The sequence below is a fragment of the Cetorhinus maximus genome, chromosome 4, assembly GCF_964194155.1.
Source record: "Cetorhinus maximus chromosome 4, sCetMax3.hap1.1, whole genome shotgun sequence".
NCBI lineage: Eukaryota > Metazoa > Chordata > Chondrichthyes > Lamniformes > Cetorhinidae > Cetorhinus > Cetorhinus maximus.
The window spans coordinates 13932358-13948025 of record NC_135882.1 but is presented as its reverse complement, the minus strand read 5'-3'; the positions used below and the strand labels follow the sequence as shown (position 1 = coordinate 13948025).

General features: G+C 42.8%; 1 protein-coding gene across 1 annotated transcript; it reads right to left on the bottom strand.

Annotated features, from left to right (window-relative positions):
* Positions 1–2905: 2905 nt before the first annotated feature.
* ndufb9 (NADH:ubiquinone oxidoreductase subunit B9) lies at positions 2906–15410 on the bottom strand. The gene is made up of 4 exons (XM_078539951.1): positions 15201–15410; positions 7805–7997; positions 6337–6450; positions 2906–3171 (listed from the first exon to the last, which is right to left on the bottom strand). The coding sequence occupies exons 1-4, from the start codon at positions 15284–15286 to the stop codon at positions 3043–3045; spliced, it is 522 nt and encodes a 173-aa protein (XP_078396077.1). The 5' UTR covers positions 15287–15410; the 3' UTR covers positions 2906–3042.
* Between the last annotated feature and the right edge of the window lie 258 nt (positions 15411–15668).

Sequence of the window (15668 nt, the reverse complement as noted above, 5' to 3'; positions counted from 1 at the left end):
TGTCAGAGGGATCACAGATGTAGGTGGGAAGGGACTGGACAAGGGGAGAGAGAAGGGAGTCAAGATAGTGAGAAATGAGTTCCGTGGGGCAGGAACAGGCTGACATGATCGGTCTGCCGGGACAGTCCTGTTTGTGGATTTTGGGTAGGAGGTAGAAATGAGCCATCCGAGGTTGGGCGACAATAAGGTTTGAAGCTGTGGAAGGAAGATCTCCAGAGGAGATGAGGTCAGTGACAGTCCTGGAAACAATGGCTTGATGTTCAGTGGTGGGGTCATGGTCCAGGGAGAGCTCGGACGGCTCGCTTCTACCTCCTACCCAAAATCCACAAACAGGACTGTCACTGCCACCGGGATGGTCTGAGGGCCCTCAGCTTCTTCCTTGAACAGAGGCCCGAACAATCCCCATCCACCGCTACTCTCCTCCGTCTGCCTGAACTTGTTCTCACACTGAACAATTTCTCCTTTAACCCCTCTCATTTCCTCCAAATAAAAGGTGTGGCTATGGGTACTCGCATGGGCCCCAGGTATGCCTGTCTCTTTATGGGGTATGTGGAACATTCCTTGTTCCAGTCCTACTCCAGCCCCCTTCCACAACTCTTTCTCTGGTATATCGATGATTACTTCGGTGCTGCTTCATGCTCTCGTTGGGACCTGGAAAAATTTATTAATTTTGCTTCCAATCTCCACCCCTCCATCATTTTCACATGGTCCACCTCTGACACTTCCGTTCCCTTCCTTGACCTCTCTGTCTCAATTTCTGGTGATAGACTGTCCACCAATATCCATTACAAGCCTACCGACTCCCACAGCTACCTCGACTACAGCTCCTTACACCCCGCTTCCTATAAGGACCCCATCCCATTCTCTCAGTTCCTTCGCCTCCGTCGCATCTGTTCTGACGATGCTACCTTCAAAAACAGTTCCTCTGACATGTCCTCCTTCTTCCTTAACCGAGGTTTTCCACCCACGGTGGTTGACAGGGCCCTCAACCGTGTCCGGCTCATCTCCCACGCATCCACCCTCACGCCTTCTCCTCCCTCCCAGAAACATGATAGGGTCCCCCTTGTCCTCACTTATCACCCCACCAGCCTCCGCATTCAAAGGATTATCCTCCGCCATTTCCGCCAACTCCAGCATGATGCCACCACCAAACACATCTTCCCTTCACCCCCCCCGGCGGCATTCCATAGAGATCGTTCCCTCCGTGACACCCTGGTCCACTCCTCCATCACCCCCTCCTCCTCAACCCCCACCTATGGCACCTCCCCATGCAAACACAAAATATGCAATACCTGCCCCTTCACTTCCTCTCTCCTCACCGTCCAAGGGCCCAAACACTTTCAAGTGAAGCAGCATTTCACTTGCATTTCCCCCAACTTAGTTTACTGCATTCGTTGCTCCTAATGCGGTTTCCTCTACATTGGAGAGACCAAATGCAGACTGGGTGACCGCTTTGCAGAACACCTTCGGCCTGTCTGCAAGCATGACCCAGACCTCCCCGTCGCTTGCCATTTTAACACTCCACCCTGCTCTCTTGCCCACATGTCTGTCCTTGACTTGCTGCATTGTTCCAGTGAAGCTCAACGCAAACTGGAGGAACAGCACCTCATCTTCCGACTAGGCACTTTACAGCCTTCTGGACTGAATATTGAGTTCAACAACTTTAGATCTTGAACTCCCTCCTCCATCCTCCCTCCCTTTTGTTTTTTTTCCAATAATTTATATAGATTTTTCTTTCCCCACCTATTTCCATTATTTTTAAATGTATTCCACCCATGGTTTTTTTCACCCCACCCCCACTAGAGCTACCTTGCATGTCCTGCTCTCCATTCTTAATTAGCACATTCTTTTAGATAATATCACCACCTTCAACATTCTTTGTTCTTTTGTCTGTGACATCTTTTGGTTATCTCCTCCTAACACTGCTTGCTTGTCCCAACAACCTCCCCCCCCACCCCCCTTAAACCAACATATATTTCACCCCTTTCCTATTTCTTAGTTCTGTTGAAGGGTCATGAGGACTCGAAACGTCAACTTTGCTCTTCTCCGCCGATGCTGCCAGACCTGCTGAGTTTTTCCAGGTATTTCTGTTTTTGTTTCCCTTCACAATAAGCACTGTTGGACAGATGGCTGGAAAGTTGGTTAAAGAGGTAGATTGGAAGGCATCTTTGGATAGGAGAGAGAGGTGGAGAGGTTTTGGGATGGAATTCCAGAGCTTGGGATGGAGGCAGCTGAAGGCGCAGCCACCAATGGTGGAGTGATGAAAAGTGCGGATGCATAAGAGGTGAAAATTGGAGGAGTGCAGAGATTGGGACGTTTGGAAGGCTGGAGATTAAAGAAATAAGGGGGTGGAGGTCATGGAGAAATTTTGAGTTAGACGTTGTTTGCCACTCATTTTCCTTTGTTATCTTAGAATAACTCTTGATTTGGACAAGTCCAGTGAGAGCATAAGGGGGCTGGTTTTACATTTAGGGACATGATGGGTGTATAGAATGCATCTGCTCTGTGCCTGTTGTGACCATCCAGTCCAAGGCCTGGGTTTCAGATACGCGCTGCATGTGCCAAATAGATGCTCTGAAATTGCTCGCTGGTTATGTTATGAAAGATGGGGAATTAACTCATTTTCAGAAGCTGTGACAAATGTGTGTGTGTGTGGGGGGTGGGGGTGGGGCTAGGAATGGGGAGAAGTGCACTCAAATTCCCTGGTGGGTGACAAGTCAGGAAGGAAGGGGTGGATGGTGGTAGACCACTAAAACGTAGAAAACAGACGATTTTTAAAAAAAAAAGAACAGCAGCAGCAATATTTAAGGTTAAGGATAAAAAGAATGGGAAACACTGATGTAAACTGTAAAGATCCTTCATTTTAAGTGAGTTTCTTTGGGGTAGTGCAAAATGAAAACAAATGTTTATTTTCAGCTATTTATTAGGCTTCATTAAGTTTACAGAAACATTTCAAAACAGTGTTTACACCAACTCTCGATAAATAATCTGCTGTTGACAACACTGGGACCACTTTTTCTATCTGTTATCCATTCTGCCTTTTTATGTTGGGCGTTCACGGGGTCTTGTGACAATGTTCCACCACAGTGGAGGTAGGTCACCCTCCTTATAAGCAGGGGGCAGAGCCTCACTCTCAGGATTATCAGTCACTTCCTTCTGCAGCTGCTTCACCTACAGTGGGAAAGAAAATAAAAGTTACCATGCAGATACCCTTCTCTTCCTTCTACACTATCAGGATCAAGTAATTCTAAAATGCAGTTTTAACTTGCTTGCAATGATTTGACTTCCAGTTTGGGTCTAAATCCATACTTTGGGTTAAAATTAGAACCCTGCACACTCACTGTAAATCATGACTGACATTTTTGTTTATGTCCATGGCCAGACTGTAGTTACATTTTTGCTTAAATGTGTCAATCAATTTTTATTACAGACTTTTAAACAAAAATTGCTCCATCTGCTTATCAAATCACATGGTTTAGTGTCTCAAAGGTTGAGAATTATTGCAACACCCACCTTGAGGAGTGGTTTTCAGTGCTTGTATCAGTGTTAAACATCCCCATCAGGACATGCAATGGAATGTCAAACAGTGCCATTGAGTGGTGGGATAAATATTTCTTTACTAACTAAATTTCTGATCATTCACGCAACGAGAGGAGAAAAGACATAGGAGTGGATAATTGTGGTCAAATTGGCTCATGTGTTTCCCTACATTACAACACTGACTATATCTCAGAATACGTAATCGGCTGTAAAGTGCTTTGGGATGTCATGAAATTGAAATACTAGTCTATCTTTTATATAGGAATTACAAGACTGATAGAGGCTGTTTGGCCCAAACTGTCCACTTTGATGTTTAACCTTCACAGACAGTCATCCCAATTTTATGTGGCTGTTATGTTCCCATATTCTTCACATTCCTTCAAATCTAATCTATTCTTAATTATTTTCATGGTGTCTGCTTTAGTCACTAACTCCAATACCGCATATCAGAGCCTCACAACTCAGATGTAATATTAAACAAAGATTTAGGACAGCAAACAGAGGAAGCTTTTTACACTATGTCCTCTTATTCTAGATCCTAATTACCAGAAAGTCTCTCTACCCCATTGGCTAGCCCCATTATAATTTGAGATGCCTATATCAAACCACTCTGCATAATTCTTCTTTAGTCATAGAGGTCTACAGCACAGAAAAAGGCCCTTCGGGCCATCGAGTCTGCGCTGGTCAAACAAGTACCTAACTATTCTAATCCCATTTTCCAGAACTAGGCCCATCGCCTTGTATGCCATGGCATCGCAAGTGCACATCCAAATACTTCTTAAATGTTATGAGGGTTTCTGCCTCTACCACCCTTTCAGGCAGTGAGTTCCAGATTCCCACCACCCTCCGGGTGAAAAAATTCTTCCTCTCATCCCCTCTAAACATCCTGCCCCTTACCTTAAATCTATGCCCCCTGGTTATTAATCCCTCCACCAAGGGGAAAACTTCCTTGTCTACCCTATCTATACCCCTCCATAATTTTATACATCTCAATCATGTCCCTCCTCTGCTCCTGGGAAAATAACCCCAGTCTATCCAATCTCTCCTCATAACAAACTCTCCAGCCCAGGCAACATCCTGGTAAGTCTCCTCTGCACTCTGTCTAACCCTATAATGCAGATTCCTGAACTGCACGCAATACTCTAGCTGTGGCCTAACCAGCGTTTTATACAGTTCCAGCAAAACCTCCCTGCTCTTATATTCTATGCCTCGGCTAAAAAAGGCAAGTATCCCATATGCCTTCTTAACCACCTTATCTACCTGTCCCGCTACCTTATGGGACCGATGGACAAGCACACCAAGGTCCCTCTGATCCTCGGTACTTCCCAGGGTCCTACCATTCATCGTGTATTCCCGTGCCTTGTTTTGTCCTGCCCAAGTGCATCACCTCACACTGATCCGGATTAAATTCCATTTGCCACTGATCAGTCCAGCTGACCAGCCTGTCTTTATCCTCCTGTAATTGAAGGCTATCCTCTTCACTATTTACCACCCCACCAATTTTCGTGTCATCCGCGAACTTACTGATCAACCCTCTTACCATCAAGTCTAAATCATTTATATATACCACAAACAGCAAGGGACCCAATGCCGACCCCTGTGGAATCCCACTGGACACAGGCATCCAGTCACAAAAACACCCCTTGACCATCACCCTCTGCTTCCTGCCACTCAGCCAATTCTGGATCCAATTTGCCAAATTGCCTTGGATCCCATGGGCTCTTACCTTCGTTATCAGTCTCCCATGCGGGACCTTATCAAATGCCTTGCTGAAGTCCAAGTAGACTACGTCAAATGCATTGCCCTCATCTATACAACTGGTCACCTCTTCGAAAAATTCAATCCAATTGGTCAGACATGACCTCCCCTTAACAAAACCATGCTGACTGTCCTTGATTAACCCCTGCCTCTCCAAGTGTGGATTAATTCTGTCCCTCAGAATTGCTTCCAATAGTTTCCCCACTACTGAGGTTAGACTGACTGGCCTGTAGTTCCCTGGTTTATCCCTTCCTCCCTTCTTGAATAACGTACCAATGTTGACCAGGTCAGCCAATGGGGGCAGGTGATGGTGTTGGAAAAGGAGCTCACCCCACACTCTTCTGCAAGAGGAGCAATCTGGAGGATTGGAGAATACAGGTCCTCCACGAAGCAACCAGATTACTGTAGCCACATCCATATAACAGTAAAAGTTGATTTCTATTCATTGTGTTTCTGATCAGAGTACTTCTAATAATCAAAAGACATCACTTCACCAAAATATTCTGAAAGCATTTTGTACAGGTGATATGCCAGGAATAAGAGAATATTACAGCACGTCTATTTGATATCTATTTCGCAAGCTGCCTCTGCTAATCTGCTTGTTCACCATACTCTTTAACATTCCTCTTTTAAAAAGGAATTCGATACTTGATTGTAAAAGAATTTAGGAAACTTCTTTATGCTGATCTGTGCCAGAGAATGCCATATCCCAACCAATTAAAGCATTTTTCTAAGCAACAGTATTTTTAAATAGAAATATATTAAATTAAATTGTTACAACTATTTTCCACAATTTTTTTTACAAGCAGATGCTGGTAAACTTCCACACATCCACTACAATATCTTGCTGTTGATTAATATGTTTGATTACATGGATGATTTGCCAACCACACAATACTGCAGGGCCTCTAAAAATGCTGCAGATTGTATTTTTCAATGAAATTATTTTTAAGCGAATGGAAAGCCGATAGCTAAGATACTTGGAACTATTATAGTATAAATGCAGTATTACGAACACCACAATGGGTTTGTATCCACCTCTTTATCCCAACTCTGGAGACGCAGCTTCTTCCATTGCTCTCGCTTGGCAAAGTAATCTGGATACATTGCTTTCTCAGACGGATGCCAGTAATCCAGATAGGACTCAGGTGTCTAGCAAAAATAGAGGAAAACATATCTTAAATAAATTTAAAAGTCAGGGTTTGAAGAATAGCCTCACAGTAAAATAAACTTTTTTGATTTTTGCACATCAGTAAAAGAGCATCAATAACTTTGGGGAGTAAGTTGATGAGAAATCTTAAAGTCACCCATTAGATATATCAAAGCAGGATACAGCTAAGTGCTAAAACACTTAGCACTTGTTTCCATCAAAACTTATGTCAATAAATTTAAAATTCTTGCTTATAACCCAGAATCAGGTTACCTCACAGACTGAAGGCACCAAGACTATAGACTTCTCCCCAAACTTCTTAAAAACTTCCAAGTAGCTCAAAAATCAGAAAAAAGCATACAAAGCCCTGGATAGATCAGTGTGGTCAGCAGTAAGCAAGCAGATGGGACAATCCAGGTCTGTGCTGAGTTAGGAAATCACAGTCAGTATATCAGTGGAATTGCTAAATTAACACCAGTTTCACCAGACTGTAGACATAAAAAAAAAACTGATCATCCTCCCACAATCCCTGGAAGCAAGCATTTGCAGAAACTGGTTAAGGACAGAGTTTCATTCTGAGAACAATAAAAAAAAACTTAAGGCAGCTAACAGATCAGCCAAGAGGTTAATTGGAGAGGAGGACTGTTGGTAATTGTGGTAGCAATAGGAAAAGCTTTTTCAACTATGAAGAGTCAGAGGGCTGTCAAAGACATTATTGAGGTGTTGAAAGATGTGCAAAGGCAGGTTAGGAAGTACTCGCATTGTACAGTGGATAGACTAAATGAGTACTTTGTCTCTATCTTCACTCAAAGATGATGCTGGAACTAAATTGTGCTCTTATCAGTAAAAAAAAAAGTATTAAAATAGAAGAAAACACACTGTTTAGAATGAAGAACTTTTAAATGGATAGAGTTGCTGGCTTGGATGATGCCCACCAAGGGTTCTTTTAGGAGATTGGGCAGGAGCTATGCCAGCCCCTTGCCTGAATCTTTAATAGTTTGCTGGAATCTAGGCTCTTCCAGGAGACTCATGTTGCTCTAATCTCAAAAGGGGATAAAGGCAGACCTGGGTAACTATGGACCTATTAACTCAACATGGATAAGATGCCTATGGGAATCATTAGGGATGCAATATATCACAGACAGAGAAGGCCATATCAGGGTTATCTAACAGAGTCTGAAAAAGGTCATGCATTACCAATTTGATTGTATTTTTTTTTGAAGAATTCTCCAGGATATTGAATGAAGGAAACCTGTTAGACATAGTTTAATTAGACTTTAAAAAAGCATTTAATAAGCAGCCTCTTATGAGGCTATCTATAATGCATTGGTTTTATATATGGATTTCACCTCTCACCTTGTAGCAATCGTATCTCTCATAGGATGTGCCTCCTGGTGAATCAGGGAAAATATAGGGCTGCGGATGCTGCATTGTCCAGAATTCCTCCTCACCAGCTTTCAGCAGCTTTGTAGCCTTTATCATATCCTTATCATCTTTATGTTCATCAAATCTTGCTCGCAGCATACAGGCATAAAAACGGTATTTGTCCCTAATTAGGAACAAAGTAAATATCACAAATCAGTGGTATTTTGTGTTAACTCCAGGAACAGTCCCTTCACAATTCATTCCAACAATTTTGCACTCTTAAATGAATTAAAATGGTGGCAGGTGTAATCAAATATTACTATTATGACCTTTTCCTTGTTTCAGTTACCAAAAAGATTTGTCTCTAGCTAGTGTTAGAAGGCAAAATGCTAAACACCAGTCTTTCATTGTGCCTCTCTGGATCTCAATGGATAAAGGTGCTACAAAATGAACATTTTTTGGAAAAATTTAATTATTTGGTCCACTAGTGATGAGTTTGTTTATTTTCTCTCTGCAGATGTAGAATGAGGTTTAGGTTTAACAAGCTCAGCAGCCTGTTATGTAAACAATGTGACTTGCCTTCTTGAACTCAAGTCATAATTAGCTTTGAACAAATACATGTTATTTTTCATGCAAGAATATTCTGCTTAATGCTAAAAGCCATTAGGTGCGCCCCCAGTATCTGCTTCCCCCATGTAATATTGGTTTCTGTATGTGAAGCGGATGGCCTAAAGTATGCCCTATGCTAATGCTGCCATTCGATACAGAGACAAGTGAAGTGCTCTGTGCTCCAAATAAGGTAACACGAGTACAGTACATACTGGTAGAGCAATGTTAAGTCATTCAAGAGGCAGCTGGATGTTGAACTTAGAGGAGGGGGATTGTAGGTTTAAAAGGAAGGATAAGTTAGGCAGGCAGCCGCTTCAACAGTACTTAACCCTGATAAAACCAGAAGACATAACACTAGGGATTTGTGGAGCAAGGAAGCAGGCATTCATCCCAAAATCAAAAGCCCAGATTTTGAAAGATGTTCTGCATTTAGTGAACTTTGACTGCAAAGTTATCTCTAAGATGGTGGCATTTTAGCAAGGTTACTTTTCCTTCATGGAATATCACAAGTAAAGTGTTACTGGTTAAACAGAAACCTATATACAATAGCAATTGCAGTGGTGTTTCATCAAATTTATTCAAGTCCCTTTACAAGATTAAATTTCAAATAGAAATCATACACTGTTCAAATCAATTTATCCTTCAACAGTGCTCTCCTACAAGAGGCCATTATGCATCACTGCTCAATACCAAGCTCAATCCTACCCATATTCAACATTCTGCAGAAACAGGAACCTAAGCTCACCATCCTAGAATATTAAAACTAACAGCCAGCACAGACTCAGTAGGCTGAATGGCTCCCTCTGAGCTACACTATTCTGTGAACTGGCTTTTGTAATTTGAATGGAAAATAAATGCCAGACACAAAAGGAAGCAGCACCTCGAAGGCAACTTCCAACAAGAGAACAATTGTGGGAACTCCATTTGGGAGGGGGTGGCAAGAGGCTGTAGCAAAGAACATTGGTAGACCGAGACTAGTGATTGAGCCATCATAGGTAAATTATGATTATTGTTCTAATTATGCAAGAAAATGTTTCTTCTCATCTTTTACATTCTTCAAAAAAAATTTCAGTCTTAAGGGGCATGGAGATCAAATGTAACGATTCGTCCATTACACTGATAAAATCGTGGCAATGTCTGAGAATGTAGCGTGAAACTATCAGCAAAATGTTGGATAAGTTTGGTTGAGAGGAAGGGATCACTGATGGGAAGGAATAGAGCGAGTGGGAGAGAGAGTCAGAGCAATGGAGAGCCAAATTACTATGAAAAGAGTCAAAGTATAAGCTACTGCTAGCACTGTACTGCAATCTGGAGTAAACTAGATGGTCATGATCATCATACTTTGGTAAATTGTTTCAACATATATAGTGTTAGGTTCTGTCAAACGCTTTTGGGATGTCAATAATGATAAATGATTTGAAGTATTCAACTCTTGAATACAAAAGGCATAAGAACCATAGTAGCTGGCCACAATAATTCCTGCACCATTCAATTACTATGGCATCAAGCCAACCTAGCAAAATGGGTACTATAGCAAAATAAGAACCAAGGAGAACACCTTGACTCAAATCATATCTGACACAAAGGAAGTTGGTTACTGGAGGCCAATTGTTGCAGGCCTGGGATACCATTGCAGAAGTACCTCAGTGAAATATTCTTAACCCAACACTTAGCAGTGACTTTCCTTCCAATACAAGTATGGAAGGAGGGCTGTTGACAATTGGATACTGTTCAGCTCTATTCACAATGAAGTAGCCCACAGTACCCCTCTGTCATCTATATCCAACTTAGGCTGATAAATGGCAGGTAATATTCATGCCACACAATTATCAAGTAATGATTATCTCCAAGAAAATGCCTAATTATCCATCCAGCCTTCAACTGTCACCCCTCTCCAACTGACTAGAGGTTAACTGGACCAGCCAGATCAGTAAAGTGATGAGAGCAGGGGAGAGGCCATGACCCTGCAACAAGTGCCTCACCAAGTCTTTCCACCACCAACAAAGCTTTAGTTGTGTGTGTTGCACTCCTCACCATTTGCTTGGCTGGATGCAATTGCATTTGTCGTCAAGAGAGTACACCACCAACCAGGACAGAACAGTCTACATCGCTGGCACCTCTACCACTAGACTCAATATTTAGTCCCTTCATCACCGGCACAGTGTGCTATAATTGTGTCATCTGCAGGATGCGCTGCAGCAATTCGTCAAAATTATTTCAACACCACCTCCCAGCCCTGCAACCTCTACCACCTAGAATGACAAGGGATGATATCGAAGGAACACAATCACCTTCAAGTTCATCTCCAAGTCACGAACCATCCCGAGTCAACATTGTGAAATTGTCTGAATACCATCACCACAAGAACTGCTGTGGTTCAAAGTAGCACCATGTAATCACCTCCTCAGAGCAAATAGGAACAGCCTATGAATCAAGCAGCATTGCCCACATCCCCAAGAACAAATATATAAAATATAACAACTTGAGCAACAAACAGGATTATCAGTGGGACTATCAATCTAAACGCTATACTGGTGTTCATGGATAAATTCATAACTTTCAAAGTAATAATTTAAGAGTTAACAAAGGTTTGATAACTTCACAAAGTTCCAGTGAATGAGCAATAGCGTGGCAGTTAGTTTAGTACCAGGAAATACTTTTCATAGAAGAGGAGTCAAGAAAAATAACAGAAGCAAGTTTGCAGACAAACACTGAGGATGAAAAGAAGCATACCCAATAGACATCTTAGTCTTCAGGGGTGTACCACATTTTGAAAGGATAAACAAAGGGTGCAATGTTTTTTTTTAAATTCATTCACAGGATGTGGGCTTCACTGGCTGGGCCAGCATTTATTGCCCATCCCTAGCTGCCCTTGAGAAAGTGCTGGTGAGCTGCCTTCTTGAACCGCTGCAGTCTATGTGGTGTAGGTACACACACAGTGCTGTTAGGAAGAGAGTTCCAGGATTTTGACCCAGTGACAGCGAAGGAACGGTGATGTATTTCCAAGTCAGGATGATGTGTGACTTGGAGGGGAACTTCCAGGTGGTGGTGTTCCCATCTATCTGCTGTCTTTGTCCTTCTAGGCGGTAGTGGTCATGGGTTTAGAAGGTGCTGTCTAAGGAGCTTTGGCGAATTCAGTGCATCTTGTAGATGGTGCACACTGCTGTGTCGGTGGTGGAGGGAGTGAATGTTTGTGGATGTGGTGCCAATCAAGTGGACTGCTTTGTCCTGGACGGTGTCCAGCTTCTTCAGTGTTGTAGCAGCTGCACTCATCCAGGCAAGTGGAGTATTTCATCACACTCCTTAATCGTGCCTTGTAGATGGTGGACAGGCTTGGGGAGTCAGAAGGCAAGTTACTCATTGCACGATTCCTAGCTTGTGACCTACTCTTGTAGCCGCAGTGTTTATATGGCTAGTCCAGTTCAGTTTCTGGTCAATGGTAACCCCCAGGATGTTGATAGTGGGGGATTCAGTAATGGTAATGCCATTGAACATCAAGGGGCAATGGTTGGATTTTCTCTTGTTGGAGATGGTCATTGCCTGACACTTGTGGTGGTGCGAATGTTACTTGCCACTCGTCAGCCCAAGCCTGGACATTGTCCAGGTCTTGCTGCATTTGGACATGGACTGCTTCAGTATCTGAGGAGCCATGAATGTTGGTGAACATCCCCACTTCTGATCTTAAGATGGAAGAAAGGTCATTGATGAAGTAGCTGAAGATGGTTGAGCCTAGGATAAATATATGCTTTGAATGAAAACACCGCCTCCAAAAGGAAGGCTTGCTGAAACCTTAATTACTTAAGTCAAAAGGAAGACCCTGTATCAGGTGCAAAACCAGGACGTTAACAATGTACCAAGGAAAAGATGAAATGTCAGATATTGCTTCATATTCCTATTAAAAAAACTATTTTTCAATAATATATACTACTGTGGTACCAATTCTGCACACAACTCATTAACTCAACATTCATTATTTTGCTTGCATATTAAATCAATACATTTCACTTGTTCTATAAATACTTCTACACGTGTGTGATTTATTGTATTAAAGTGACCTAATAGTCACTTTAACATAGTAACCCCTCTCCCTCAAGGCCCAATTAGTACAAGAAATATAGATTCAGATGTCATTTTTCAGCATAAAGGCAAATTCTGACATCACACCAAGGCGGCAAGTCTTTTAATGCTATACTTTGGTACTGTTGTTGCTAGGAGCAAGATTGCCCCCAAAAAGGTAATCTCATATTTATAACAATGCAGTGACACAAAATAAATTCATCTGGTGCAAGTGCTAGCCCAAGAGTGTAACATGCTCTGACCCAAATTTTTAATTCCTCTCTGGCCACGGGGGAGGTACCAGAGGACTGGAGAACAGCTAATGTGGTTCTACTATTTAAGAAAGGTTGTTGAGATAAGCCAGAGAACTACAGACCAGTGAGTCTCACATCAGTGGTAGGGAAACTATTGGAGAAAACTCTGAAGAAGAGAATCTATCTTCACTTGGAGAGGCAAGGTTTGATCAGGGATAGTCAGCATGGCTTTGTCAGAGGGAGGTCATGCCTAACAAATTTGATTGAATTTTTTGAGGAGGTGACCAGGTGTGTAGATGAGGGTAGTGCAGTTGATGTAGTTTATATGGATTTCAACAAAGCCTTTGACAAGGTCCCACATGGAAGATTTATAAAGAAGGCAAATGCACATGGGATACGGGGTAATTTGATAAGGTTGATTCAAAATTGGCTTAGTTGTAGGAGTCAGAGGGTGATGACAGAAGGATGCTTTAGTGACTGGAAGCCAGTGTCCAGTGGTGTACCACAGGGATCTGTGCTCAGTCCCCTATTATTTGTCATTTATATAAACGACATAGATGACCAAGTGGGGGGTAGGATTAGTAAGTTTGCGGATGAGACAAAGATTGGTCGGGTGGTTAACAGTGAGGTTAAGTGTCTTGGGCTACAGGAAGATATAGACGGGATGGTCAAATGGGCAGATAAGTAGCAGATGGAATTTAACCCTGAAAAGTGTGAGGTGATACGCTTTGGAAGGAGTAATTTGACAAGGAAATATTCAATGAACGGCATGACACTAGGAAGTTCTGAGGAACAAAGGGACCTTGGCGTGTGTGTTCCTAGATCTCTGAAGGCAGAGGGGCATGTTAGTGGGTGGTGAAAAAGGCATGTGGGACACTTGCATTTATCAATAAAGGCATAGATTCCAAAAGTAGGGAGGTCATGTTGGAGTTGTATAGAACCTTGGTGAGGCCACAGCTGGAGGACTGTGTGCCGTTCTGGTCGCCACATTATAGGAAGGATGTGATTGCACTGGAGGGGATGCAGAGGAGATTCACCAGGATGTTGCCTGGAATTAAATATTTAAGTTACGAAGAGAGGTTGGATAGATTTGGGTGGTTTTCGTTGGAGCAGAGAAGACTGAGGGGTGACCAGATCGAGGTGTACAAGATTATGAGGGGCGTGAATAGGGAGCAGCTGTTCCCCTTAGTTGAAGGGTCAGTCACGAGGGGGCATTAGTTCAAGGTGAGGGGCAGGAGGTTTGGGGGGGGGGAATGTGAGGAAAAACTTTTTTACCAAGAGGGTGGTGACGGTCTGGAATGCACTGCCTGGGAGGGTGATGGAGGCAGGTTGCCTCACATCCTTTAAAAAGTACCTGGATGAGCACTTGGCACGTCATAACATTCAAGGCTATGGGCCAAGTGCTGGTAAATGGGATTAGGTGGGTAGGTCAGGTGTTTCTCACATGTCAGTGCAGACTTGATGGGCCTCTTCTGCAATGAGATTCTGTGATTTACAATGGAAACGTTTGCCTCATTTTTAAACAAAACCTCACATAAATAGACACAGGTCACATCAGATGAAGATCCATAGCCAAGAATTTGATTTTCATAAAAGCTTGGAAACCAAGTCTTGGTGAAGTTTCCTCCTTCCTCAAAATATTAACCAACTTTATCAATGTCAACCAGTGTATTTATTCCAGTATGTTGATGTTATTTCTGATTTAATACACTTACAAAAAATTCTTAATTCTCACACTGAAATCAGTTTATTAACTCTTAATAGTTTATAAGTTGTCTCTTTATAAAGGCATTCCTTGCAATAAATCAGATAATCTTAGAAGGAGACTTCATGGGCAATGTACATTCTGCTCAGGTGAATTAATGACCTTTAAAGGCTTCAAGCACTAATTGTTAAAAGCAATTCAGTTCGGTGTTGGAACCGTGAAGATGGGAAAATGTTTTGTGGTTTCAAATTTAGGTTAATGCTTTAAAATAAAACTCATTTGTAATAACGTTATGGCAGCTGGAAACTAAAAAGCAAAAGCTGCAAAGACAGTACATCATGCAGCAGCTGTGAAGAGAGAAATGGCGTTAACATTTCAGGTCGAAGATCCTTCTTCAGAACACCCCCGCCCCCCTTTCTCCCCACAGATGCAGGCTGCCTGACCTGCTGAGCGTATACAACCTTTTCTGTTTACGATTTCCAGTATTCAGAGTATTTTTCGACTGACAGTTGCAATTTATTAAACAAGCATATGAACACAATTATTTTTTGATTTACAAGCATTTATGCATTTCGTCCTATTGCACCAGATCAGTTAAATGGTAATTAAAATATTAAAACAAACCATCTCGTTAATGCACTTCAACTGTGAATCGACGACCAAAGCACCAACTGCAAGTCTGTCAATCCAGCTTCAACACCACCAGTTTCTCTAACTCTGAATCCCCATCATTGCATTGACTCAAGGGAGATAAAGACCGAACCTGAAAATGCACCAGGATTCCAAATGCCGCAGGGCCCGTTTGTAAAGTCGAAGTACTTTCTGCTGGTGCGTCAAATAAGCTGCCATCCTTCGAACCGTCCTTTCCCGTCACCTTCCCCTCCGGAGAACCATGTGCCGGCGGAAGACGGCCAGTGCCGGGAGGGATGACGGGAAGACGGAGGACCACAGACTGCCAGCGCCGGGAGGGCTGACGGGAAGGCGGACGACCGCCCCCCGACGCCGCCGGGAGGAATGACGGAGGACCGCCAGTGCCGGAAAGAATGACGGGAAGGCGGAGGACCGAATCACCAGGGCCACAGAACCAGCTATGTTGACGTTTAAAGTCAGCTGGAAGTGAAAGGCTTCTTCAACTGCCACTCCAATATTATCATCGATTTGTTTAATTTTGATGCCTGGGTTTCTCGCTAATAAATCCATGTCATAAACTCTCCCGCCGCAGGGATAAACG